General features: G+C 53.9%; 10 protein-coding genes across 12 annotated transcripts; 4 read left to right on the top strand and 6 right to left on the bottom strand.

Annotated features, from left to right (window-relative positions):
• Nucleotides 1-36: 36 nt before the first annotated feature.
• On the bottom strand, nt 37-1,833 carry H257_00510 (hypothetical protein). Its single transcript, XM_009823236.1, has one exon. It carries the CDS (start codon nt 1,792-1,794, stop codon nt 193-195), a length of 1,602 nt encoding a protein of 533 aa, XP_009821538.1. The 5' UTR covers nt 1,795-1,833; the 3' UTR covers nt 37-192.
• A 670-nt stretch (nt 1,834-2,503) lies between these two features.
• H257_00509 (hypothetical protein) lies at nt 2,504-3,674 on the top strand. Its single transcript, XM_009823235.1, has 2 exons — nt 2,504-2,585; nt 2,643-3,674. Exon 2 carries the CDS (start codon nt 2,648-2,650, stop codon nt 3,467-3,469), a length of 822 nt encoding a protein of 273 aa, XP_009821537.1. The 5' UTR covers nt 2,504-2,585; nt 2,643-2,647; the 3' UTR covers nt 3,470-3,674.
• A 690-nt stretch (nt 3,675-4,364) lies between these two features.
• On the bottom strand, nt 4,365-5,144 carry H257_00508 (hypothetical protein). The gene is made up of 2 exons (XM_009823234.1): nt 5,041-5,144; nt 4,365-4,815 (listed from the first exon to the last, which is right to left on the bottom strand). Exons 1-2 carry the CDS (start codon nt 5,050-5,052, stop codon nt 4,453-4,455), a joined length of 375 nt encoding a protein of 124 aa, XP_009821536.1. The 5' UTR covers nt 5,053-5,144; the 3' UTR covers nt 4,365-4,452.
• A 161-nt stretch (nt 5,145-5,305) lies between these two features.
• On the top strand, nt 5,306-5,873 carry H257_00507 (hypothetical protein). Its single transcript, XM_009823233.1, has one exon. It carries the CDS (start codon nt 5,367-5,369, stop codon nt 5,703-5,705), a length of 339 nt encoding a protein of 112 aa, XP_009821535.1. The 5' UTR covers nt 5,306-5,366; the 3' UTR covers nt 5,706-5,873.
• A 333-nt stretch (nt 5,874-6,206) lies between these two features.
• H257_00506 lies at nt 6,207-7,357 on the bottom strand. 2 transcript variants are annotated; one of them, XM_009823232.1, is made up of 6 exons: nt 7,276-7,357; nt 7,102-7,231; nt 6,940-7,028; nt 6,759-6,885; nt 6,592-6,695; nt 6,207-6,522 (listed from the first exon to the last, which is right to left on the bottom strand). In XM_009823232.1, exons 1-6 carry the CDS (start codon nt 7,327-7,329, stop codon nt 6,346-6,348), a joined length of 681 nt encoding a protein of 226 aa, XP_009821534.1. In that variant the 5' UTR covers nt 7,330-7,357; the 3' UTR covers nt 6,207-6,345. The 2 variants fall into 2 exon arrangements, with proteins under 2 accessions (XP_009821534.1, XP_009821533.1); XM_009823231.1 differs by having other exon boundaries at nt 6,592-6,885.
• Nucleotides 7,358-7,452: 95 nt separating this feature from the next.
• H257_00504 (hypothetical protein) lies at nt 7,453-11,974 on the bottom strand. The gene is made up of 20 exons (XM_009823229.1): nt 11,582-11,974; nt 11,228-11,531; nt 11,019-11,177; nt 10,937-10,956; nt 10,799-10,885; nt 10,670-10,755; nt 10,489-10,614; nt 10,357-10,443; nt 10,201-10,292; nt 10,102-10,132; nt 10,025-10,047; nt 9,873-9,958; nt 9,762-9,818; nt 9,657-9,680; nt 9,493-9,579; nt 9,259-9,426; nt 9,079-9,190; nt 8,799-9,004; nt 8,454-8,715; nt 7,453-8,392 (listed from the first exon to the last, which is right to left on the bottom strand). The coding sequence occupies exons 1-20, from the start codon at nt 11,936-11,938 to the stop codon at nt 8,040-8,042; spliced, it is 2,727 nt and encodes a 908-aa protein (XP_009821531.1). The 5' UTR covers nt 11,939-11,974; the 3' UTR covers nt 7,453-8,039.
• On the top strand, nt 7,454-8,170 carry H257_00505 (hypothetical protein). The gene has a single exon (XM_009823230.1). The coding sequence runs from the start codon at nt 7,488-7,490 to the stop codon at nt 7,962-7,964; it is 477 nt and encodes a 158-aa protein (XP_009821532.1). The 5' UTR covers nt 7,454-7,487; the 3' UTR covers nt 7,965-8,170.
• Nucleotides 11,975-12,023: 49 nt separating the features above from the next.
• Nucleotides 12,024-15,516, bottom strand: H257_00503 (hypothetical protein). Its single transcript, XM_009823228.1, has 18 exons — nt 15,374-15,516; nt 14,929-15,316; nt 14,710-14,868; nt 14,602-14,621; nt 14,443-14,538; nt 14,308-14,393; nt 14,105-14,260; nt 13,956-14,042; nt 13,802-13,890; nt 13,721-13,751; nt 13,645-13,667; nt 13,514-13,599; nt 13,403-13,459; nt 13,312-13,335; nt 13,173-13,259; nt 12,953-13,120; nt 12,745-12,856; nt 12,024-12,680 (listed from the first exon to the last, which is right to left on the bottom strand). The coding sequence occupies exons 1-18, from the start codon at nt 15,500-15,502 to the stop codon at nt 12,055-12,057; spliced, it is 2,424 nt and encodes an 807-aa protein (XP_009821530.1). The 5' UTR covers nt 15,503-15,516; the 3' UTR covers nt 12,024-12,054.
• Nucleotides 15,517-15,561: 45 nt separating this feature from the next.
• On the top strand, nt 15,562-18,446 carry H257_00502. 2 transcript variants are annotated; one of them, XM_009823226.1, is made up of 10 exons: nt 15,562-15,647; nt 15,710-15,807; nt 15,850-15,907; nt 15,962-16,084; nt 16,133-16,371; nt 16,432-16,545; nt 16,616-16,891; nt 16,943-17,189; nt 17,261-17,515; nt 17,566-18,446. In XM_009823226.1, the coding sequence occupies exons 1-10, from the start codon at nt 15,588-15,590 to the stop codon at nt 18,403-18,405; spliced, it is 2,310 nt and encodes a 769-aa protein (XP_009821528.1). In that variant the 5' UTR covers nt 15,562-15,587; the 3' UTR covers nt 18,406-18,446. The 2 variants fall into 2 exon arrangements, with proteins under 2 accessions (XP_009821528.1, XP_009821529.1); XM_009823227.1 differs by lacking the exons at nt 15,562-15,647; nt 15,710-15,807; nt 15,850-15,907; nt 15,962-16,084; nt 16,133-16,371 and having other exon boundaries at nt 16,391-16,545.
• H257_00501 (hypothetical protein) lies at nt 18,271-21,818 on the bottom strand. Its single transcript, XM_009823225.1, has 2 exons — nt 21,065-21,818; nt 18,271-20,993 (listed from the first exon to the last, which is right to left on the bottom strand). The coding sequence occupies exons 1-2, from the start codon at nt 21,758-21,760 to the stop codon at nt 18,504-18,506; spliced, it is 3,186 nt and encodes a 1,061-aa protein (XP_009821527.1). The 5' UTR covers nt 21,761-21,818; the 3' UTR covers nt 18,271-18,503.
• Nucleotides 21,819-22,331: the final 513 nt, after the last annotated feature.

The raw sequence follows: 22,331 nt of genomic DNA, 5'->3' as shown, positions 1-22,331 counted from the left end.
GTTCCGCATACCGTAGTAGAAACGACCTGCAGGACTATAATACTCGTCGTTGCCATCGAATGATAACGTTACTACGAACCCTCATGGATCAACTACACTTTACCCATCCACCTTGGTTTGTATATCGATGGTGGGGGTGTTTCCATTCTTTCATTTCTGCATACATACATACATGCGTCCAATCTTGACGTCCTACCGATGACGCTCACCAAACGACTTGAGCTCGGACAACCGCATGAACCGATGGTAAATGATAGGGTTGAGCCGACTCAGCCGGGCGGGGTGGACTGCAAAACATATGAAGAGGGTCTTGACTGTGATGTTCATCATGGTCGTGGCGGCTTGGCACACAAAGTACCCCACAAGGAAGCTCACAATCGTGCCGTACACGCGCAAATGCGACCCCAGTAACACGATGTTACACAGCGTGCCCATGGTCCCCGCGCATCCGTTGGCGACGAACAGCAGCAGGCGACTCGTGAGGTCGTCGTCGACGATGGCTTCGATGCCGCGGTCGTGCATGAGCTTCCATGCGTCTGCCGCGGACGTGGCGAAGGACTGGCCGAACCCAGCCACAAACACGAGCGAGTACTTGTGGTAGAGCTGGATGAACGCTTCGATGGACGGAGCGACGGGGCGCACGACGACGCGAAGCCACCGGTACGAGTCGTCCCTGTTGGCCATGCGCAGGATGTTCCACAGCAGGTGCGCGATGGGGCAGAAGATGGCCGCAAGGCACGCCGATCCCAGCGCGTAGCTCATGGACATGCGGGTGTAGTGTAGCACGACCACATGGGCACGCACGGCTTTGGTTTTCGAGCCACGACGACGCGCGATGTCGTCGTCCAGATCCACCGACGACACTTTGGACTCGAGGGACCGGGGAGATGACGGAGGGTCGACGAACAAGTGAGGCGCGTCGTTCGAGTTGTCCCAGTGGTGGTACCAGTACATGACAGTTCCAGACACGAGCAGCGAAATAAGCGTGTGCACGAGATGCGACGTCCAGTAAAAGTGGAAAAATAGCCACAGGAGGTTGAACGACCAGCCCTCGTCGTCGCGGACGTCGGCGAGCAGCTGGCCACACCAGAATGCCCACGTCGTGCCGAGCAGGAGGATGCCCACGACCGCCAATAGGACGCTCGGGAGGTCCAGAAGCACTTTGGCGACCAGGTCGAAGACGGCGGCGACGAAATCGAACCCAAGCTTGTTCTTTCGAGTCCACAGAAAGTCGGAAAACGCAATCAGCGCCACGCCAAGACCCAGGAAGAAACCGCCCCATGACCCGCTCAAGACGAGCACGAGCGCGAGCGGCGCCAGACCCACAAACGACGAGATCGTGGAAAAACGGATGTAAATGTCCTTGGGTAGGTAGAAGAACACGCAGATCCAAGACAAGCTGTACAATGCGCCCACAAGAACCATGTACCCGATGTATGGCACCCCTCGATCCGCTATGTCGTAGTCGGGACGCACGCTTCCAGCGATGGTGGTCTCGTTGGCTAGGGCGGCAGCAGCCTTGACCTTGCTTCGATGCTCGATGGTGGCGACGGCGATGATGGTCAGCAGTGTTTGAAGCGCGTACAGGCCAAGGAACCTCGTGTCTTTGTTCCACAGCGGCACCGACAGTGACGGCACAAGCTTCTTCCCGTTGCCGTAGATGTTTCTCGCCGTGGAGGCATCGAGCGGGATCAAGCTCACGCTGGACTCACTTGTGGGGGAGTGCAAATGAAGGTCCTCCATCTCAGCCTCATCCGGAACTGACGTGTCGTGCACTGGAATCGAATGCATCATGACGTCGTCGATGATGTCGGCGACTTCGCTTAACGTCCGTTATTTTATCCCATCTCGCCAATCACAATCTGCTCCAATATATTATCCGGATCCGGAAAATTGTCCGGATGTTATGCCCAAGATTTGCAATTCCACTTGTACCAATACGTTTGTACTACGTAGTACTTATAATAATGCACGATTTCAGCTGGGGTGAAATGGCTGCTTGACTTCCATGCTCCATGCCGAACTCTCATGGAACTCTCGCTGCTGAAAATGAATGCTTCTTCGCCTCGTTACATCGTCGTACCAGTAATATTCGCCCGTAACTTCTACGCCCCCCGAATCAGGGCCCCGCCAAATGTGCAGTCATCTTGTCCATGACGGTGGTTTCTGATTGGTACTACCGTACCGTAGTTTACTCCAGGGAGTGGAAGTAACCTCCGTTAATTACGTATTGAAGGGACCATTACGAACATACCATACTAGTACGTATGTAGCCCATGCCTCCGCATGCAGTATGAGGTCCTGCTCGTCCATCCTTCTCGATCGTTCGCGATGCATGTATTGCCCTGTTCATTCCTTTGCATCGGCAACATATTCCATGTCGCCTTCGAGTACCGTCGAAATAGATTTCTCCCGTGGGGAACAATTGTGAATGATGGTCGATATCGACCGACACTTTGGCTTCTTCGTCATCCACCAATCAAATTACGTTACCGTAAATAATAGCCAATCACCGCCCAGAAGCCAGCTCGATTGTAGAAGGTCTTGGTATTCCCAAACAGAATCCTCCGCACCGTCGGGACGAGGTAGGACGCGCCGCCTTCTCCATTTGGCAATTCACGGGCTCTTCCTGATGTCTGTAGGAGTCATGTCTATCCGAGGCTCCAAGTTTGCCACATCCAACTCCCGCAACAAGCACAGTAGTCGTAGCGGTGGCAGCTCGATGCATCACCGCAACGCTCAGTCATTTGCACGGTTGAACTCGTTGGACTACCACGACGAAATCATGGATGCGTACGGGGGGAGTTACAACTACGACTATGGAGTGTCCTCACATCACGGATCGATCCAGACGATGGCGCACCAAGCAACGTCGGCGATCAGCGAGGAAGAGTCGGAATCGAACTTGACCATGCTCATGAACGCCTTTCCCGAAGTCGACCCCTCGATCGTACAGGATATTTTCATCGCCAAGAACTTTGACGTGTGCGGCACGGCGGAAATACTGAGTGGGTTGCTTCCCCCGTCGACTGAAGTGCCAGCGGTCGTCGTACCTACATCCGGCACATCCGACACGGATGGGGACGACGACGGTGAATGGAGTTACCATGACGCCGACGACGCCGCGTCCGTTGGGTCAGTGGATTGGGTTGTTGTGCATGACGAGTGGGAGGTGGTGGACCCAAACACGTCGAGCACATTCGGCCGCTCGTACAGCGACGTGCTCCTCGCCCCTCATGCTGGCCTCCGAGAACCGTTTGAAACGGTTGCTTCTCAGTCCGTTGTCCCTTCTACGCCATCGACTTCGTCGTCTCCATTGACCGCCAGCTCGACGAAGGATGCAGCGGAAGACCAGTATTCCCTGTGCGACGACTACTACGACATCAAGGAATACGGCCAGCGCGCCCGCCTGAGCCGCCGCCCATCCAGCCACCCCAAGGCAAAGAAACAATTGACTCCCGCCAAATAGCGACCAACAACGTGATGGAATGTGACGGAAGGCGTCGTCGTGTGGTCTTGACTCGTGTACTAGTAGTATTTATTCTGTGTACTAGAGTGCGCACACCTATACTCTATTGAAGCCACGGCATTTTGATCGGTGAATGAAATAACGTCGAGTTAAGACATCCACTGTTTTCGCCAATTCCGAAAATGGACCTAACTTTTGCTCGAAAAGTCCTATTTCGAATTTGAAAAGTCCTAGTACTTTCAGGAAAATATGCTATTTTCAACGTGAGTAAGATTGCAGACATTTGAGCACAAATTCAAGTCATCAAAAACATGAAACTTCCGCCCATACGTCTTAAAGTGGCATTTTACGTTACAGTGTACTACTGAAGTACAATCCTGCATAGTACTACTATGGCATACTAGTACTACGTACTAGTAGTAGGTTAACTCTTTGAATGCGTACTGTGGTCGCGGAGCTAAATTTAGTAGGGCCATGTACACCAATGGAAGGAACATGTCAGATCATGCGTCCATCCTCGGACGTCAGCTCAGCCTATCGCTTGAGCCACATGGAAAGGATGATCAAAGTCGAAGCATACTACCCGGTACATACACCGCGAGTAGCGCGCTACAGTATAGCTAGCTAGCTCCCGGTAGTGGTGCTGAATGGTCAAGCATCAACCATCGACGTGTGTACACTAGAGCCTAGTGTACACGGCGGTACACTGGCAGCAGACATCCCATGACAATGTGTGTACCTTTACCTCATGCTGGTTGTAGCTCCATTGGGATATGGCTTTAACGGTGGATGATGCAAGGGCCAACTGTAGTGTATTGTTCTGATAGAACGACAGTGTGTGAGATTGATGGGTTGGAAATATGACAATCTCCGAATACACATGAACAACTGAAAGTGATAAATAACATGTTGCTGGAACCCGGCTTTGTGTATTGAAAGAGAGATACATAGTTGCTCCGCTAATCCACGATGACACCAGTCGCTTATTCTTCGTCGGCTTCTTCGTCCTTGGCGTTGTGGATGTTGAAGTAACGCAGTTCGTAGGTCGACTTGTCCGACGCGATCACGTGGAGGTAGTCGCGCAACTGCTGCTTCTTCAAGTACTTCTTGGTCAGGTACTTCAAGTAACGCTTGGAGAACGGCGACTGCGCGGCGATGTGCAACTTGGTCTTTTCGCGGGTGATGGTGATCACGTCGCCCAACACGCCGGTCTTGCCGTTCACCTTGATGCGATCGTGCAAGAACTTTTCGAACGAAGCCACGTCCAACACTTGGTCATCCACGGGGATGGTGGCGTCGATGGTGAACTTCAAAACGGTCTTCTTACCGGCTTGGGTCTTCTTGTTCTACAAACGAGTACAAGTCAGCACCAGGCTCAGCTGGCCGAAGCCGCGCTGGCTGCAGGGGTGCGTTCATCGTCCCCACTCGGTCCAAGACTCCTTTTTGCAGACACGTGCGTTCATCTCCCACCATGGTAGTGGGCACATGAATCATGTCGATGGATAGTCTAAAGCCCGAGCAGAGAAGAGAACTCTGCAGCTAGCTTCTATCATCATGACGACTCAACTTACAGCGGGGGCCATGGTTCTTGATCAACAGCAAAGTTTGAGAATGACGCACCGCCCGAGGTTGATCGTGGCGGTCGAGGCTTGTGCACCAACAACTTGGTCGTCCCCTACCCCTTTGCCCATACTGAAACCAAGGTCTGAATTCGCCTAAAACCTTCAAAAAGAATGAATTTATAATGAAAAACAAGTGAATTTAGCTGGGTCGAGTGCACTAGATTGGACGGTTTTTCGAATTTCTCCGTGGTCGGGTGGATGATTGGATAGGAGCGTGGGCTCGTGGCATGTTTCATTCTTGTTTCCGGGCTATTACCTTAATTTGATTCAAGAAGATGCGTTACGTTGCTGCTTATTTGTTGGTCGCCCTTGCCAAGGAAGACGTCACCCCTGCCGATGTCACGAAGGTGTTGACCACCGCCGGCCTTGAAATCGACGCCGAGCGCTTGGACAAGCTCTTCGAAGATGTGGCTGGCAAGTCCATCGACGAAATCATCGCCTCCGGCTCGACCAAGTTGGCCAAGTTCGGCGGTGGTGCTGCCGCCCCTGCTGCCGCTGCCGCCGGTGGTGCCGCTGCCCCTGCCGCTGGCAAGAAGGAAGAGAAGAAGGAAGAAGAAGAAGAAGCTGACTTGGGCGGCGGAATTGACATGTTCGGCGGCTCTTCCGACTATTAAGCGACAATGTGTCCTGCAGCAGCCGTGGATTCAACCGACAGCTACTGGGGACGCTCCTTGCTCCAACTTTGTGTTGACCGCGTCGTCAGAATATAGGCAGCACGTCCAGATATTGTGCAGATGATCGAGTAACCCAATGTTGTAGCCGTAGCGCAACCATCTCTCTCGTTCGTGTTGTTTTGAGTTTGAGGCATCCACTGGAGACTCAAAAGTTGGAACGCACTACTAGTATGCAACAGACACGGTGTGCGGCTCGATCACCATCACCACCAGTCCATGTGCATATCAACGCTATGTCACGACGGGTTTCATGGACTAGTATGTCCTTTACCCCAAATATTTGGACTTGTGTGCTGATTCGCCAAAACCATCGATCGATTCTTTGTACGGACTTTTGTATGTAAAATTCGTCCAGTTTGAAGTCACACACTAATTCGATGTTGAATTTGTCCAAGAGTGGGTTTGATTGGCTACTTGATGCGTGATCTGGTTTTGATTGGTCGATCGATTGTCTGCCGATTTGGTTATTTTGCTCATTCTCGATTGAGCAATAACTAGTGTCAAAAGTAGTTTTCTAGGCTGTGTACCCTCACGCCATCCCCTTCGTGTTAACTGGCAGTGAGTTTGTTTCTACGTGCCTTCACTGGATCGAGCACCCCTTGGAGTTTTTGCGCATGTCTGGGGCTTTCACGTCTGGGTCGTTCTGGTCATGGTTGATGATCGTCGCCTTGACTGCAGGCGACGTCACTTCGACTTCAGGCCGCGTGACGATCACACCAGCCAAATCGGCTGCCAGCTGGAAGAACGTCGAGTTCACCTGCCCACGACCCATGAGCTACATATGTACGTAGATGCAGCATGCTGCCTCGCGCATGTACGTACGTACTTGATCTCCAGTCTTGGCAGACAACATGTAGCTCTTCATGTCGTTTTCGTCGGCAAATTGCTTGTGTTTGGCAGCTTTCACCGTGCGAAGGTGATTCAAGTCGCCTTGGCACGACATGTCGTTTGAGATAGGGTAGAGACAACAATAGAGGAGAACGATCAACTTACACTTGTTCCCGCACAAGCCAATGTATGGAAGCTTAGACTCGCCAAACGTTCGCTGGACAAGTCGAAGCCAGTCCTCTAGGTTCTGAAAGCTGTCGTAGTTTGTAATGTCGTACACGAGCAGCACGGCCTAGGATATGCATGTCAACATGAAGAAGAAGAATTTGGCGCAGGAAGTACGCACATGCGCCCCAAAGATGTAGTTTTTGAGCATCTTGCCGCCTATCGACTGCCCGCCAATGTCCCAAATCTGCAGCGCCACTTGGACGTCGCCTGACACAAGGAAGTGTAAGCAACCCGTATGCAAACGACCCTTGACGTCTTTCGTGGATGTGTATTTGCTTACCTGGCAGTGAAAGGCGCTTGAGGTAGAAATCCAACCCAATCGTTTGCTTGTAAACGTTTGAGAACGAATCCTCCGTGTGCCGCATCGCTATGGACGTCTTCCCAACAGCGCCGTCGCCCAAGATGATGACCTAGCACGTCATGAGAATGGGAGTGGCATGAATGTTGCACTTGCTTTGAACTGCAGTTGCTCGAGCTCGTTGTCGCTGCCGTCCTTAGCTTCCGCCATGGTTTGTAGTAGGTGACGACGTTTCGCAGGATCTACTTTGGGACCGCGGTTCACCAGGTTTGAACCGAGCGTACGATGTGGAAATCGTACTTTATCGGGTTTGGCATAGAAATTGAACCAACCAGGCAACACCTCGACAACAGCCACCACAAGCAACGATGATGCGTGCAACGGTACGAAGTGTCCTGCCGTCAGCATTGCGATCAGCCGCGCGTCCTTCCATGGCCAAGGCAGCATGGACCGCTTCTCGGCACCAGCCTGTCAGCTTGCACAACGCTTTGTGCTTTACAAGTCGTTCGTTCTCGGACAAAATCCACGTCACCTTCGTGGAAGCTGATGGCACGAAGAAGGACGTGTCGGCGGTCGTGGGCGAAACTTTCCTTGAGATCGCGCACAACAACGACATAGAGTTAGAAGGCGCATGTGGCGGCGAATTGGCGTGCTCGACGTGCCACTGCGTCTTCGACCCGGCAGTTTACGCGACGTTACCGCCCATTACCGAGGAAGAGGAAGACATGCTCGACATGGCATGGGGACTCACTGACACATCGCGCCTCGGGTGTCAGATCAAAGCAACCCCCGAAATGGACGGGATCACCGTCACCATTCCGGACGGGTCAAACAACATGCTGTGAGGACACTAAAAGCCACCCGTTGACCATTAGACATAACCCGGTTAACTTGTCCCCATTCATACTACTGCAGCACTCCTAACTTTCCATCGTTTCCGACGTCAGCTCGTCGTAGTCGGCCTTGTACGCCGGTGACACCGCCACGGCGGTCGTCAGTGGCGGCACGTAGTCGTCGTTGTTCAACTTGGAAAAGGTAGCGTCTCGTTGGGCGGTTCCGTACGTGGCGCGGTAAAATGCCAGCTCTTGGTGCATGAGGTGCATTTGGGACTGCAGATGCGTCCACTTGTCATGCACGAGAAGTACGTGATTGACCAACTCGTCCTGGCTTTGAATCAGCTCGAGGATTTGCTGGCGCGCGGCGTCGGCTGGGTTGACTGGTTGCTGGCAAAATTCAATGCGATCCATGGTTGACCCAGGGTTTAGACTCGGTTCTAGTGGACGAACACAACATGCGTGCATCGATGCACTTCTGACTTTAGGACTCATTCGTACCTGTGAGGTCTGTCGTGAGCTTGCCGCTGCCGTCGTCTTCAACGTATGACGAAGGAGGGGTCACACTGCCGTTGTCGGCTGGTACCGGTGCCGCGGCTGCGTCCACAACGGCTTCCAACACGGCAGCGTCCCCTTGGACGTCGGGGAAGGACATGGATGGGCCGTGCTTGGGTTCGACATATGAATTTTCCGACGCAATGGGCGCCAGCTGGGGCTCTCGTCGCTTCTTCTGTACAATCACTTTGCCAATGGATGTCGACACCTACGAGGCAAGGTTCAACGGAGAATGAATGAATGGCTGGTGGCAACAGTCGAGCAAACGCGATATGTATTGAGGCGCCGTACCCGTCGACTGGCGGCGGCGGCGGCGGCAACTTTGGCAACCGCCTGGCTGCGTCGGCGGATGATCGTGGAGATCTTCTGCCTCATGCCAGGGTAATGCGTCAACGCGAGCAGGAACCGCTCTCGCGTGAGCATGCGCAGTTCGCAAAAGCACAGCGTCATGACTGTGGCCGTGCGAAGGCAATTTTGGTTCAAAATGGCCATTTCCCCTATGAATTCATCATCGCACCATAGAATTGTGTGTGGCCATTTCACAAGTATACACAAGCGGTTATTAGTGTACCAAAGTACTGCTTTTCGCCCAGCACGGCCACCTGCTGGCCGCCGTTGATCACTTCGACCGCGCCTCGAAAGATGAAGAACATTTCTTCGCCAATCTCGCCTTCAATGATCACCTGCCAACGAACGACCAAACGTGTGTGAGAGAGAGAGGACCAAGTGCTTGATCTATTCAAGAACGCACCTCTTCGTGCGGCGGCATGCACACCATTTTCATAGACAACGCCAGTTCCATGAGAAAGTTGTGGTCCGCGCCCTCAAAGAACGGCATCTTGTTGAGCACAGAGTCGTTGATTGCTAGCGCCACCTTGGACCGTAGCAGCGCCGACAATTCGCTCAAGATTTTGCTCTCCTGGACTCAAACACATACATCGTAGTGTCAACAACCACCATCACCATGAACCCCACCTCGGCGTACATTTTTCAGCTTTGTGTCCACCGTGATGCGGGTATTGAAAAAGAACTCTCGGATTTCCGATCTTAAACTCAGCGGAAGGTCGCGAACCTACATCGTACCACCAGGCCCCAAAATATCATCCACGTGTGTACTAGTTAGTTATCCAGCACCACCCGCCTACGTACATCCATGTACTTGTTGACAAAATCCTACCAACAGCCAGCGCCATAGTATGTTAGCATGCTTGCTCTTGACGGGGGGGCTGATGATGGATGACGGATGGTACGTACCATTTTGCGCTGGAATTGTGTGTCCGCCATGTTTAGATTGCTCACCATGGACACCACCTACCCACGTATCAACGGACGTCCCGTGTCACATATCGGGGCTTTGTCTCTTACATTTGTGATCCCATAGGCAAAGATCCACGCGCCATTCACCATGGCAAAAATGCTCCACACCCGCTCGGACGTGGTTTGGCCAGTGACTAAGCAAGCATCCGCGATGTCGTTTTTTTCGATGGTGAATCATGCAAGGCGGCATGCACACGTACCATCGCCATACCCCACGGTTGTCCTACTCGAGATTGAAAACAACAATCAACACGATGCTACTGCTGCTATCACTTACATTGTCATGATGGACCAGTAAAAGCACGTGACTATTACAACAGCAACGAGTTATGGGAGATCGTCACCACGTCTAACGTCGGTCGAGGGAAGTACGCACCGTATTTGTCGTACAGGGTTAGGTTGCCAAGTCTGTACTTGGCAACCCACCCGTGTACAGTGTCGCCCTCTGATATCTTGTAAAAGCCACAGCTACACACACGTCAACACGGCTCACGTGTCCAACCGTGCATGCCGCTGCCATCAAGTAACTTACCTGAAAAAGTGCGATGTCATCATGACGAGAATGAAAAACTTGGCCAAGCCGCTCACGGTCGACTTGAGCAGCAGCGAGTACTCGAGCCTAGGCAACAAGTTGAAGTAGAGCCACTTCAAAGTCACGACCTACCGAGTCAAGATCCGCGGCAGCCTCGCGAGTCGGAGCAGTTTGAGAAGGCGGAGGCCGTCGTTGAATTCCAGGAGGTACGTGTTCAACACGTTGTACGGAAACGATGCAACCACGTCCAGGCAAAACCTTGTCACATATAACACCCGTGCATGAGCAGGGAGGGGGTGACGGGACGAGTTACCAGGTGCGGAAATATGTGTGCATGATGCGCGACAGTCGGCGCTCCACGCGGCCTCGCACTTCGTACGTGGAGAAGCAGTTGAGACACTACTCAAGTCCAGTGACACACAAAACGAAGGACCACCTGTACCAGATCCACAAGAAAGAAACCATCGATGGACATGTCTAGCTTGGCGAGCAGCACCATGTCCAAGTGACTGTTGAAGCTCAGTTGTAGCTACAAGCCACCAAGTTAGAAGCAGCAAAGAAAAAGGGTGTCGACGAGTACAGGGGTGCACGTAGCCGTGTCTACACGAGAACATGTGTGAGTGCGAACAGTTGGTTGCATGTGCATACACACACACACGTACACAGGAGCAACACGAGGCTCACGACGTCCCATCGCAGGCGGAACGGGCCCACGGGGTGGATGAGGTACCACGGAAGCTTCTTCACCTTGCGGTCGTTGGCCTTTTGCTTGATGATGTTTTCCGTCTTGACAGCGTCCTCCACAAAGTTGAGCGCTTGCTCTATCGCCCCACCATTATTTTCACCAGATGGTACAAGCAAATGATCGTACGAGGGGTCATGTTGTCGACGTCCTTGTTGAACGTCGCGGACAGCCGACGCAAGTCGTCTTCGGGCAAGCGGTCGATCGTGACCTGTTGCATGGAGCGAATATGGGGCCCCGGATGTTTGTCGACCCCTGACGGATGGAACTTGGCCAACAGGGCCTGCGCGGCGGACGTCTTCCGGACGGGGGGTGCGACAGGGTGGGTGATGGGAGTGACCGCAGTGGACGCTTTCATCGACGTGTCGGCCGAATGGATCGGTGGATGGATGAGGCCCATCATGGACGACGCCACGGACGACATGGCTAAGCGCTGCACAGAGCCCATTGAACTCAGTCGTGGTAGCTAACAGGAGGGTTTACCATGTTGATGGCAGCTTTGGCCTGGAATTCGCCTTGCGCGAGCTTCATTTCTTCAATGGGCGACAGCCCCATGACGTGTTCGCTGTGGATGTGCCGCATCATGTACGCTGACTGCAGGTTCGCCCCGCGCCCGTTCGGAAGCTGCAGCAACCCCTCGGCGATGGGGGCTTCTTCGTCGTTCTCGTCCAATGCAGCCTCCCCTTCTGTCGTTCGCTCTTCGACGTGCCCCGGCAGAGCCATCATCTGTCGCTTGAAGACGTCTTCCTCCGCCAGCAAGTCTTGGCTCCGGCCATCGCTGCCCCGGGCGCTGACCTTCTTAGTCCGCGCCGACGGTTTGGGGCGAAGGCGGGGCCGCATGGCACGTGGTTCTCGTTTCGCAAAACTATCACCAGGTGTCCATTCGAAACCGTTTTTGCAACCATCGTCGTGTGTTATAAAACTGTTGAAACTGTCGTAACCGGCAATGTTATAACTTAGGGGGTTAAATAAGACTCGTGGGGTCCCGCTTTCACAGGGTCGCTGGGGGGGAGTAGCGCTCGAACTTTGTCTTCGAGTTTGGCCACTTCGGTCAGAAGCATCTCTTGCTGCTCCAGTAGCGTGTGAATGATCATGCGCAGCTCGTCAGATGGGGGTCCCTCTGCCATCGCCCCGTCGTTGTTGCGATTCGGCACAATGTTCATTTGCGAGATGCGCTGCATGGTGGAGCCGACAATCGCGTCTGCCTCGAGGGCGAATATGTCGGGGCCGACTACTTTTTCCAGCAGGTTGTGCGAGCCTTGGACCATGGACGCCGCCAGGTCCTCCATCGCCGTGGGGGAGGCGGATCCTCGTCGGTGGATCCCGCCGCGAGGCGTGGACTTCTGCTTGATGGATGGCGGAGCTGTCGGCCCGGTAAAATCGGACGACTTGCGGTGGACCATTTCCTGGTCATGGGTGACTTTTCTGCGGTGGATGATGCGAGCGATCCGTTTCCGCATCGACGGAAAATGCGACAGCGCGACGAGAAACTTTTGCCGTGTGAGCATGCGAAGCTCGCAAAAGCACAACGTCCGCACGGACGCGAGGCGCATGCAGTTGGTGTTCATAATCGCCATCTCCCCTACACAATCGCCCCACAATTGAACATCGCAATATGTTGGCTTGCATCGTTCGTTCGATCGCACCAAAATACTGTTGTTCCCCCAATACGGCGATTTGGTCGCCGTCCTTCATCACTTCGACGGCCCCTCGAAAGATGAAGAACATTTCTTGACCGATTTCGCCCTCGACAATCACCTACATGGATGGGTGGGGGGATGTAAGTAGTGCTATGGTAGGCTGGGTAAATGGTATTTATGGATGGACAGAGGAGATGCATGTTGGCTCTCGTACTTCTTCGTGCGGAGGAAAGCACACCATTTTCATAGACAGTGCCAATTCCATGAGGAAGTTGTGATCCGCGCCCTCAAAGAATGGCATCTTGTTGAGCACAGAGTCGTTGATGGCCAAGGCAATCTTGGACCGCAGCAGCGCCGACAGTTCGCTTAGGATCTTACTCTCCTGCACAACAAGTTTCATCGTCATTATGTTCTCATGGCAGCTTTTACCGTACGTTTTTCAGTGTGTTTTCCGTCGACAGCCGCGAGTTCATGAAGAACTCTCGGATTTCTGTGCGTAGCTCCATGGGCAAGTCCCGCCGCTACATGTACGTACATGAGTATGATACTGTACCCATGAAGATGCAGTCCTACCTCCATAAAGTTGTTGATGCCATCCTACATCCGTGCAAGTGAATGTCAAGTCGGTGCAAGTATATATATATATATATCATCAGGAGTATACCATTTTGTGCTGAAATTCCGTGTCGTTGTGGTTTAAATTGGCCACCGTAGCCACCACCTACTCACACACAAGTTCATGCAATGGCTCACCATCCAAGTGACTTTGCACTACATTCGTAATGCCATAGGCGAAAATCCAAGCCCCGACCACCATGGCGAAGATGCTGAAGCCCCTTTCATGGGTGTTTTGGCCCGTGACTAGCATTTTAAAGATTTATATATATATATATATAGTTTCGTCACCGTCGCCGTAGCCAACGGTGGTCCTACATAAAAGTTGAAGTGAGAAGAACCCAGCAATGAAAGAGGCCACACATACATTGTCATGATGGACCAGTAGAAGGCGTTCACTACGACGTGGAGAAGTCAGCAGAATGATGGCATGGTTGGTAGGGATCACCATATTGGTCGTAGATGGGCATGGCCTGCAGATGATGCCTGTCCACCCATCCCCCCGGCACATCGTTGGAAATGAAAAAGAAGAAGCAACTACTCGCCATGCAAAACGTCGACGGGTCGAACGATGTAGTACTGTAGCAGGTAGGTACGTATACCTGAACCAGTGGGACGTGAGGCACACGAGCAGGCAGAATTTCATGAGGCCACTGCGTGTCGACTTGATCAAAAGGGCATATTCGACCCTAGATGATGCAAAGTCAGTCAATTCCACCTGTGCACGAGACTATTGGATAGTACTACCAACCGATTCAGGATGTGTGTAAACCCGAGCATGCGACTCAGCTTGACGATGCGCAGGTATTTGAAGTACTTGTTCAGATTCGAGGACGTCAAGTCATGCCGATGCAACGCCATGTAGATGGCTTCCACGGGCGTCGCCGCCAGCATGTCCACGATAAACCTAGCGGCGCCCTCGATCACGACAGGCATACGCATGGACCACGGTACCAAGTTAGAAGGTATCGCTTGATGATGGCCGTCCACCGGATTTCCACGCGACCGCGGGCTTCGAACGCCGAGAAAAAGTTGACCACCTTCAGACAATGTCAGGTTCTCAAAGGTGTCGTGTGGTTGTGAGCATACCACGTCCATAAAATAGAGCACGTTGAACATGATTTGGAATTGATCCATGACTTCCAGTGCCGGCACGTCGGTTCTTCGTCCAAATGCAATGGAAAACTATCGCCACACGGAATCACAACACACAATTGTATGGAGCGGCGCAACGTCGTGGATACGTACGGGAATGTAAAAGCCATTGTCTACATACAGATGAGATCACAACGGGTAAGTCAATAGTATTAATGATGACGAGGGATCGATCTATGTATTGGTCTGGGGCGTACGTACATGTGATGAGCACGACACTGAGGATGTCCCACCGGACGCGGAACTTGCTCGCGGGGGAGATGAGGAACCACGGTACACGCTTGGCATCGTAGTCGTCGACGCGCATCTTGATGATGTCTTCGCGCTGCTGGACGCTTTGCACAAAGTTGATGGCTTGCTCTGATCGCACAAGTGTTAGTTTACCACTCGCTTCCTCTTCATCAACTACTACACATGTACCGGCTGTCATGTCGTCCATGTTGTTGGCCAGCTCTTGCGTGATGCGCTTCACTTCGGCTTCGCACACGACGGACGGCGCGTTGCGGAACCCGTCGCGGCGCTTTTTCTTTGAGCTCGAGATGCCCGTCATGCTCGAGTGCATGCGCTTGAGCACTTTCTTCACGGGCGGGACACGCAAGTAATGGTTCAATCGGAACGACGCCGCGGGTAAGTCGTCCAAGTCGCGTTTCTTGGCCACTTTGGCCGCTAGCTCGCCATGCGCCAGCCGCATCTCTTCCATTGGGGACAGCCCTGTGATCCCGGCGCGCTCGGCCTGTCGCGTCATGTACGCAGACATCACCGGCGCGCTGTCGTCTTCGTCCTCGGACATGATCAACTGGGAGGCAATCTACGTCGCAATAATGTCAGACCCATGCTCGGTGGAGACTTGGGCAGCCTGTCGTACGTGTTCTAGGTGACTGCTGCCTTCGTCTCCGCCGTCGTCGCCAAAGCGACTGGTCGACAACGAATCTGGCTTCATCCAGCTGCTGCTGCCACCGTTGTTGGACGCCACGGTGGTCTTGATCAGATGCATCGTTTCGTGTTTACTGCCCAACGCGAAACGCCCGTTGGCCGTTACATCGTAACTTGTAACAACGGTCATGACCCAGTAGGTCAACATGCACGCGATATGGCTGTGCAGTTTGGAGCGCGACTTGATGCTGGCCAAGACGGTCGAGGTGTGTCGTCCATTCCTACGGTTCAAATGTTATCAGCACCGTAACCAAATTCGATGAAACAGGGGAACCGCGCAACCAACATGCGCCCCCAGACCTCGGAAGGGGACATTCGGCCCGTCAGCAGCGGGGGGGTCAAGTCCAGCGCCAGCACGAGGAAACTGTACGAAGCGACATGTTATCCCCTGCTGATTGCTTGGGCTAGGCGGCCACTTGAGTCGACAACTGACGAGGCAAAGAAGAGGAAGCAAGCCGAAGGCCACGTACGATGATGCACGCCCAAGTTGCAATTTGTACATATGAACAATACGTTACAGGCTTGTTGGGTGGCATGGTGTGAGCAAAAGGACCAACGGAGGAGGGCAGAGTTGGAGTCGTCGTCGAAACACTCGACACATCAGCACAAACACGACGATCGGCGAGGGACGTCGTCCCAAGGAGTACAGTGATGCAACACTTGGCTTCAACTTGACGTTATCATGGACTAGGTGGACGCATTCTTTGCCACGTGGAAGCGGGCCAAGTGGAAACAAAAACAAGAGCGCCTGGAAGCCAAGGAAAAACAACAGCAGCATGAACTTGAACTGCTGGAAAAATTCAACGCCGAGAAGCGCGCACTGGTGCAAGAGCGTCAGGCGGCATTGGCCAAGTTGACGACGACGAAGAAGAAGCGGAAACCCAAAAAGAGACATGTCGTCGTGCCCCCGCCCGTGAGCTTCCACAAACTGTACGAATGCTTTGGACGTATGAGGCCAAAAGAATGAGCTACCTGAGCATGTTTTGGTAGGATGGCGGTGGAGGTCATGTCGCAGTCGTTCCAAGCAGAGATCGAAGCGCGGATGCAGCATCAACTCGACTTGCAGGACAAAGAAGCCTCCCGCAACACCTTTCGCGATGAAATGTACGGCGGCCCCCTCGTTCATATTTGTCGTTCGTGGGGGGTGATGATACATACCCATGTCGTGACTTAGAGCGTCCAAAGAATCAAAGCGATTTCAGGCCAAGATCCACTCTACCCACGCCCACCGCGCTGATTCGCTCGAGCAACTCCGCCACTGGGCCAAACCCACCCCCGAGATCTACGTCCTCGCATCCCTTTTGTACAAACTTGTGGCTCTCGAGACGCCGTCGGCCATCCAGATCGTCGACGTGTGGCGGTGGCTGCCGTGGTCCATCCTTCAAACGGTTTTTCGCAACGACTTGGTGCAGACGTTGCAAGCGGTGCCCATCGCCGATCTCGCACCTCGGTACTCTCACGTGCCTAGTACTCGACATGAAATGATATTGGATCATCGTAGTTCGCTAGCCGTCCTCTACCTGCATTGCGCGCAACCGCGCTTTACCGCAAACTCGATCGACGAGCGGTCCGCCGTCGGCACCGCCCTTCGCATGTGGGTCAACAACGTCGCCGCCGTGCACGACCTCGTCGACCCAGCTACGTTGCATGTCAAGGGCATCGACAGCCTCAAGTCCTGCGGCGTCTCATGCCGCGACATCGGCGCATTGGTCCTCCTATTACACGTGTACCCGCACATTAATTTCAAAGTAACTTGATGCCACCCGTTTGTGTCGACAATGATATTACGACGACGACTGCTAACAAACAACGCGTGTAGTTGAAAGACTGCAGCGCGTACACTGACAAGATGGCTATGGTGCGCCACGAAGATCTCGCGCTCCTGCGAGAACTCTACGCGACCCAGCCCCCCCCCGGTCCATCCCACACAGACACCATGACGAAATTGTGCGCCGACCATACCCCCGCGTCGGCCTTGATCAACCTACTCGACCTACCAGACTTCAACCGAAAAGCCCCCAAGTCTCGATCGAAACTCGCCGCCCGACTCGCCGCGCGCTTGCACGAACGACACGTACAAATGGACACCAAAGATGGGAGCTCATTGATGGTGAGCGTACGTAGGACATGGATGAATCGATCCCATTGCCGAAAGACAAAGGGGGCCCCCTTCACGAAGACTTTGTTGTCGTGTACAAGCTAACGATGCCCGCGAAACAAGAGAAGGACGCGCTGAACCCCATCAACTACATTCAGCAAAAGCGACGTGACTCGACCATCAAGCAGGCATCTCCATGGACGGTCAAGCCTTCCCGAAGCACGAGTCACCTTCCAAAAAAGGTGGTCAGTACTTGCCCTTTGATACGTCCGACAGGCAGCGTAAAAGCGTCGGCGGTGGACCCATCCCCCTTCGCCCCCAAGGTGTCAAAGGCAAACTGCCATCCTATCACGACCTTGGAGCAACATGCAGAATCCGATGCTGCGACTGACGACCGCGACGTGACTTCTCCTGGTGTGAGCAGCCAAGAAACGTCCGAGCAGCTACACCCAGCCACACACAACCAGTTCTCCAGCCTCAACTTGAACGAATCTGTCCATGGGGATTCTGCGTTGGCCCCTCTCGACCAAGTCGCTACAGCCAAAGAAATAACACATGACCTTCCCACCACGACAACTTCTATTCATGATGATGACCCCAACACCGCTACTAGTATGTCGTTGGAGGACGACATCGAGAGGCTTCTTACTCCTGTGGACCCAGCGAATTGGTCGGACGATGGCGAGGCAGCGTACGATCGTCTCGATGTCTCTGCCATGCCCGACCCTCATCTCGATGAAGACGACACATGTGACAACATCATCGATGACGACGACGCCACTCGATCTTCGTCGTCCGTTGATGGGGACGGCGACCGATACAACCACGACGAGTTTGAAGCACCGACCACTTCGAACGTGGACTAATTATAATAATCATGTGCAGTCACAACGTTAGTTGGATTGGAGAGTACGCTTAGAAGTACTCGTTAGTACGTCTTCATATTAATTGGTGGTGTTTACAGTTAAGTGATCACCGTGGGTTCCTTGCGACCGGTAAAGTGCTCCAACTGGGACAGCTCGAGCCCGACTTGGATCAGCGTCTTGAGGGCGTCGGCCGCCGACTGCGACAAGTTGCCCGACGCCGCTTCATACTTTTCCACGTACATGCGGATGGTGGCGCCGGCCACGCCCGTGCCACTCAACCGGAAGATCACGCGGGATCCGTCCGTGAAGATGTATCGGACGCCTTGGTGAGCCGACACGCTGCCGTCCACAGGGTCGTTGTACGTAAACTCGTCGTTGACCTTGACCGTGAACCCGTGGAACGTTTGGCCGGCCAGCGACGGCGACGACGCCATGGCAGCCACCATCTTGTCGGCGCCGGCCTTCTCGACGCCTTCATAGTCGTAGCGGCAGTAGTAGTTGCGACCATACGTGGCCCAGTGGTTCTCGACGATGTTCTGGACTGACACGAGGGGCGCGCCGGGCGTCGCGTTCTTGGACGCGATGATCGACAGCCACGCCAGCACCGCCCACATGCCATCCTTTTCACGGATGTGGTTGGAGCCCGTCCCGAACGACTCTTCGCCGCAGATGAACGGCGTGTAGTCCTCCTTGTTGTACACGGCCTTGGAGTCCATCAAGTTGCCAAAGAACTTCCACCCCGTCGGCACTTCAAACAACGAAATGCCCAACTTGGCCGCGACCAAATCCACGGCGCCAGACGTCGGCATCGACCGCGCCACGCCGCGAAGCCCGCCCTTCTTGCGGAAGAACGGGATCACGTTAGCATTCGCGGCAATCACAGCCAACGAGTCAGACGGGGTCACAAAGAAGCGCGAGCCGAGGATCATGTTGCGGTCCGCGTCGCCGTCGCACGCAGCGCCAAACGCCGGTACTTCCTTCGCTTGTCCGTAGACAGCCACGCCCTTGGCATCGACGCCCAGGAGGTGCGTGAGTTCGTGCGCGTAGGTCAAGTTGGGGTCGGCATGATGTCCGCCAAAGTCTTCGAGCGGGGTCGCGTTGATGAGGCTCGCGGGGGACGCGCCCAGTTCGTCCACAAACACGCGGTGGGCGTACGGGCCCTGGACGCCGCTCATGCAGTCGTACACAAAGCTGAAGTCGTCGCGGGCTAGAAGTGCCTTGATCGCGCCAAAGTCAAAAATCGACTTGAGCAAATGCACGTGGTCTTCGGCCGCGTCAAACACTTCGACCACCACGGTGCGGCTGCCGTCGTCCGACTTGACGGCTGTCTTGCCCACCACCGACACGTCCACATCCGGGAACGCCGCCGCAATCTTGTACGACGAGACGATCTTGGTGTTGTGGAAAATTTCGTCCGTGAGCTTTTCCGGGGCCGGGCCGCCATTTTCGCAGTTGTACTTGATGCCGAAATCCTCGTCAATGCCGCCGGGGTTGTGGCTCGCCGTCAAGATGAACGCGCCAAACGCGACGGCTCCGCCTTCACGCTCGCGGATCACGGCCGACACGGCGGGCGTCGACAAGAGTCCGTTCTGGCCGATCCAGATGCGATCGACGCCCGACGCCACCGCCATCTTGATGATGGTTTGGATGGCCTCTTTGTTGTAGAAACGGCCGTCGCCGGACACAACCAGCGTGCCTTGCAGCAGGTCCTTGGCCGGCAGCGCGTCGAACGTGGCCTGGACAAAGTTGTTGAGGTAGTTGGGCTGCATGAACACTTTGGTCTTCTTGCGAAGCCCAGAGGTGCCAGGCTTTTGGCCGTCGATGGGGGTCGTGGCCACGGCCGAGACGGCCAATTTGCCCAAACCCACTTGGTTGGTCAAGTCGATCGTTTGGTTGGCATACCGACCCGACAAGATCGTCTTCTGCTCCTTCGCGTTGTTCACAATCGTCACGTCGCCTTCAAACACGACCTCCGCGGCGAATCCGACGTTGCCCTTGATGGTCAACCGCGAGCAGTTGACGAGCGATGGCACGTTGCCGCGCAACGCGGCTTCGAGTTGCTGGACCAACTTGTACTGCTTCGAGTCCAACGACACGGTTGTGGCGCGGCCTTCGGTTTGCGGCGCCAGCACGAGGCGGAAATCGTCGGTCACGACGTACGCATCTGAGCGAAGAAGCAACAAGTCGTCACACTTCTTGACGGGCGCAAAGCGCGTGCGGGGCACACACACGGCACCGGCACCGGCAAAGCATTCGATGGCGGCACCCATGGCCGTTTCCAGTTGGTACACCGGGGTCGACGACGCGTCCTTGGGGTCGACCGTCTTGGCGTTCTTGATCATGGGCAGCTTGATCAACCCGCCTTGCTTCTTCAACTCTTCCGACAACTTGTCCAAGCGGATCCACAAGTTGTTCGTGTTGAAGTACCGATGCTTGTCAATGTTCTGGAATTGAGCTTCGTCGCTCGACTCGCATTGCGCGGATTCGCGCAAGATGAGGCGCTGGTCGGCCAAGCGGCGCGCCAAGTGGCCGCCCTTCTTGTCGTTTTCCGTGCGTTCGCAGCATTCCATCAAAAATGGCTTGTCGGTCTACATACATAATGATTGGCATGACCATGTGAATACTGGATGACATGGGATACAAAACATGGGGTGTCTACCTGCGCAAAGTACGTCAAAAGCTCCAAATCCAACGTCGCGCCCAAGTTGTCCGAGTTGGAAATGAACATGTACTTATAGCCTTGGGCAAGCAGCTTGTCCAATTTGCCCGAGCCCAACAACGAAGGATACAAGTCGCCATGGCCAGGAGGACACCATTCCTTGGACGCGTTCAACGGCCATTCCGCCGGTTGCAGTGTCTTGGCGTCGATCTTGGGGATCTTGTTTTGCAACAGTTCAAGGTCCACGTCGCTGACAATTTCGGGGTACTTTTGCAAGTACTCCAACGTGTCGTCGCTTGTGCTGAAGCTGTTCATCAAGATGAAGCGCACGTTCGAGTTGTAGTTCTTGCGCATTTCGATGATTTGCTTGGCGGTCAAGTCCAAAAACGTGTCGCTGCCCTTGATCGTCAGCAAACTCTTGACTTTGTCCAACCCCATGCTCGTGCCCAAACCACCGTTGAGCTTGAGGACCACAGTCTTCTTGAGCAAGCTGACATCGGGTTTGATGCTTTCGCGGATGGATCCCGCTCGGCCTTCGAGGTAGTCGATATCGTTCACGCTCTCGATTGTGGATTCGCCAATCATGCCCGTGGCGCCGCTTTGCAACGCGCTGTACGAGTACTCGAACGCCTTGATGGCGGCTTGGCTAAGGCCTTCAGCAAGCATTTTGGCCTCGAACGCAGCGAAACCGGTCATCGTTGGTATGTGTGGTGTGCTTGTGACTTGGTAGATTGTCAACTGACGATCGAACTACAGGTTGAAGGGGGTGAGTGATATTCGCATTTGGTACTATATTTTGTATACCATACAAACACAAGTATAGTGTATATGTGGGGAGGAAGTGAAAAGATTGTTTTTACAACTGTGAAAGAACAGATCGAAGTATCCTTGGAGAATCTCCCTACAGTATTTAATTTTGATACAAATTCCAAGATTCCACACTATAATTTAATCGAGCTGTCTGAAACCGTCGAAGTTCCACATCGATGACGCTAGTCGGGTATGTCGGGTTTTTGGAATACCGGACAGATCACCGGTATTTAGTCATCCTCCACGCCTTTGACACGCAGAACTCATGCTTGTCTCAACGCCGCCACCCAATCGTACACGCCGAAAACGCGACCGTTCGACAATATGATTGGCCAACATTAAGGTTACGCCATCGCCGGTAACTGTGTTACGCTGGCGTGGGTAACTCTGTTACATTGTTACAAACACCGGGTAATTGCTGAAAAAGATGAGAGGGATGTGGTGGAGAACTTCTATC

This window comes from Aphanomyces astaci (assembly GCF_000520075.1).
Source record: "Aphanomyces astaci strain APO3 unplaced genomic scaffold supercont1.1, whole genome shotgun sequence".
In the NCBI taxonomy this organism is placed as follows: Eukaryota; Oomycota; class Saprolegniomycetes; order Saprolegniales; family Verrucalvaceae; genus Aphanomyces; species Aphanomyces astaci.
This window is presented reverse-complemented; position numbering and strand designations above follow the sequence as displayed.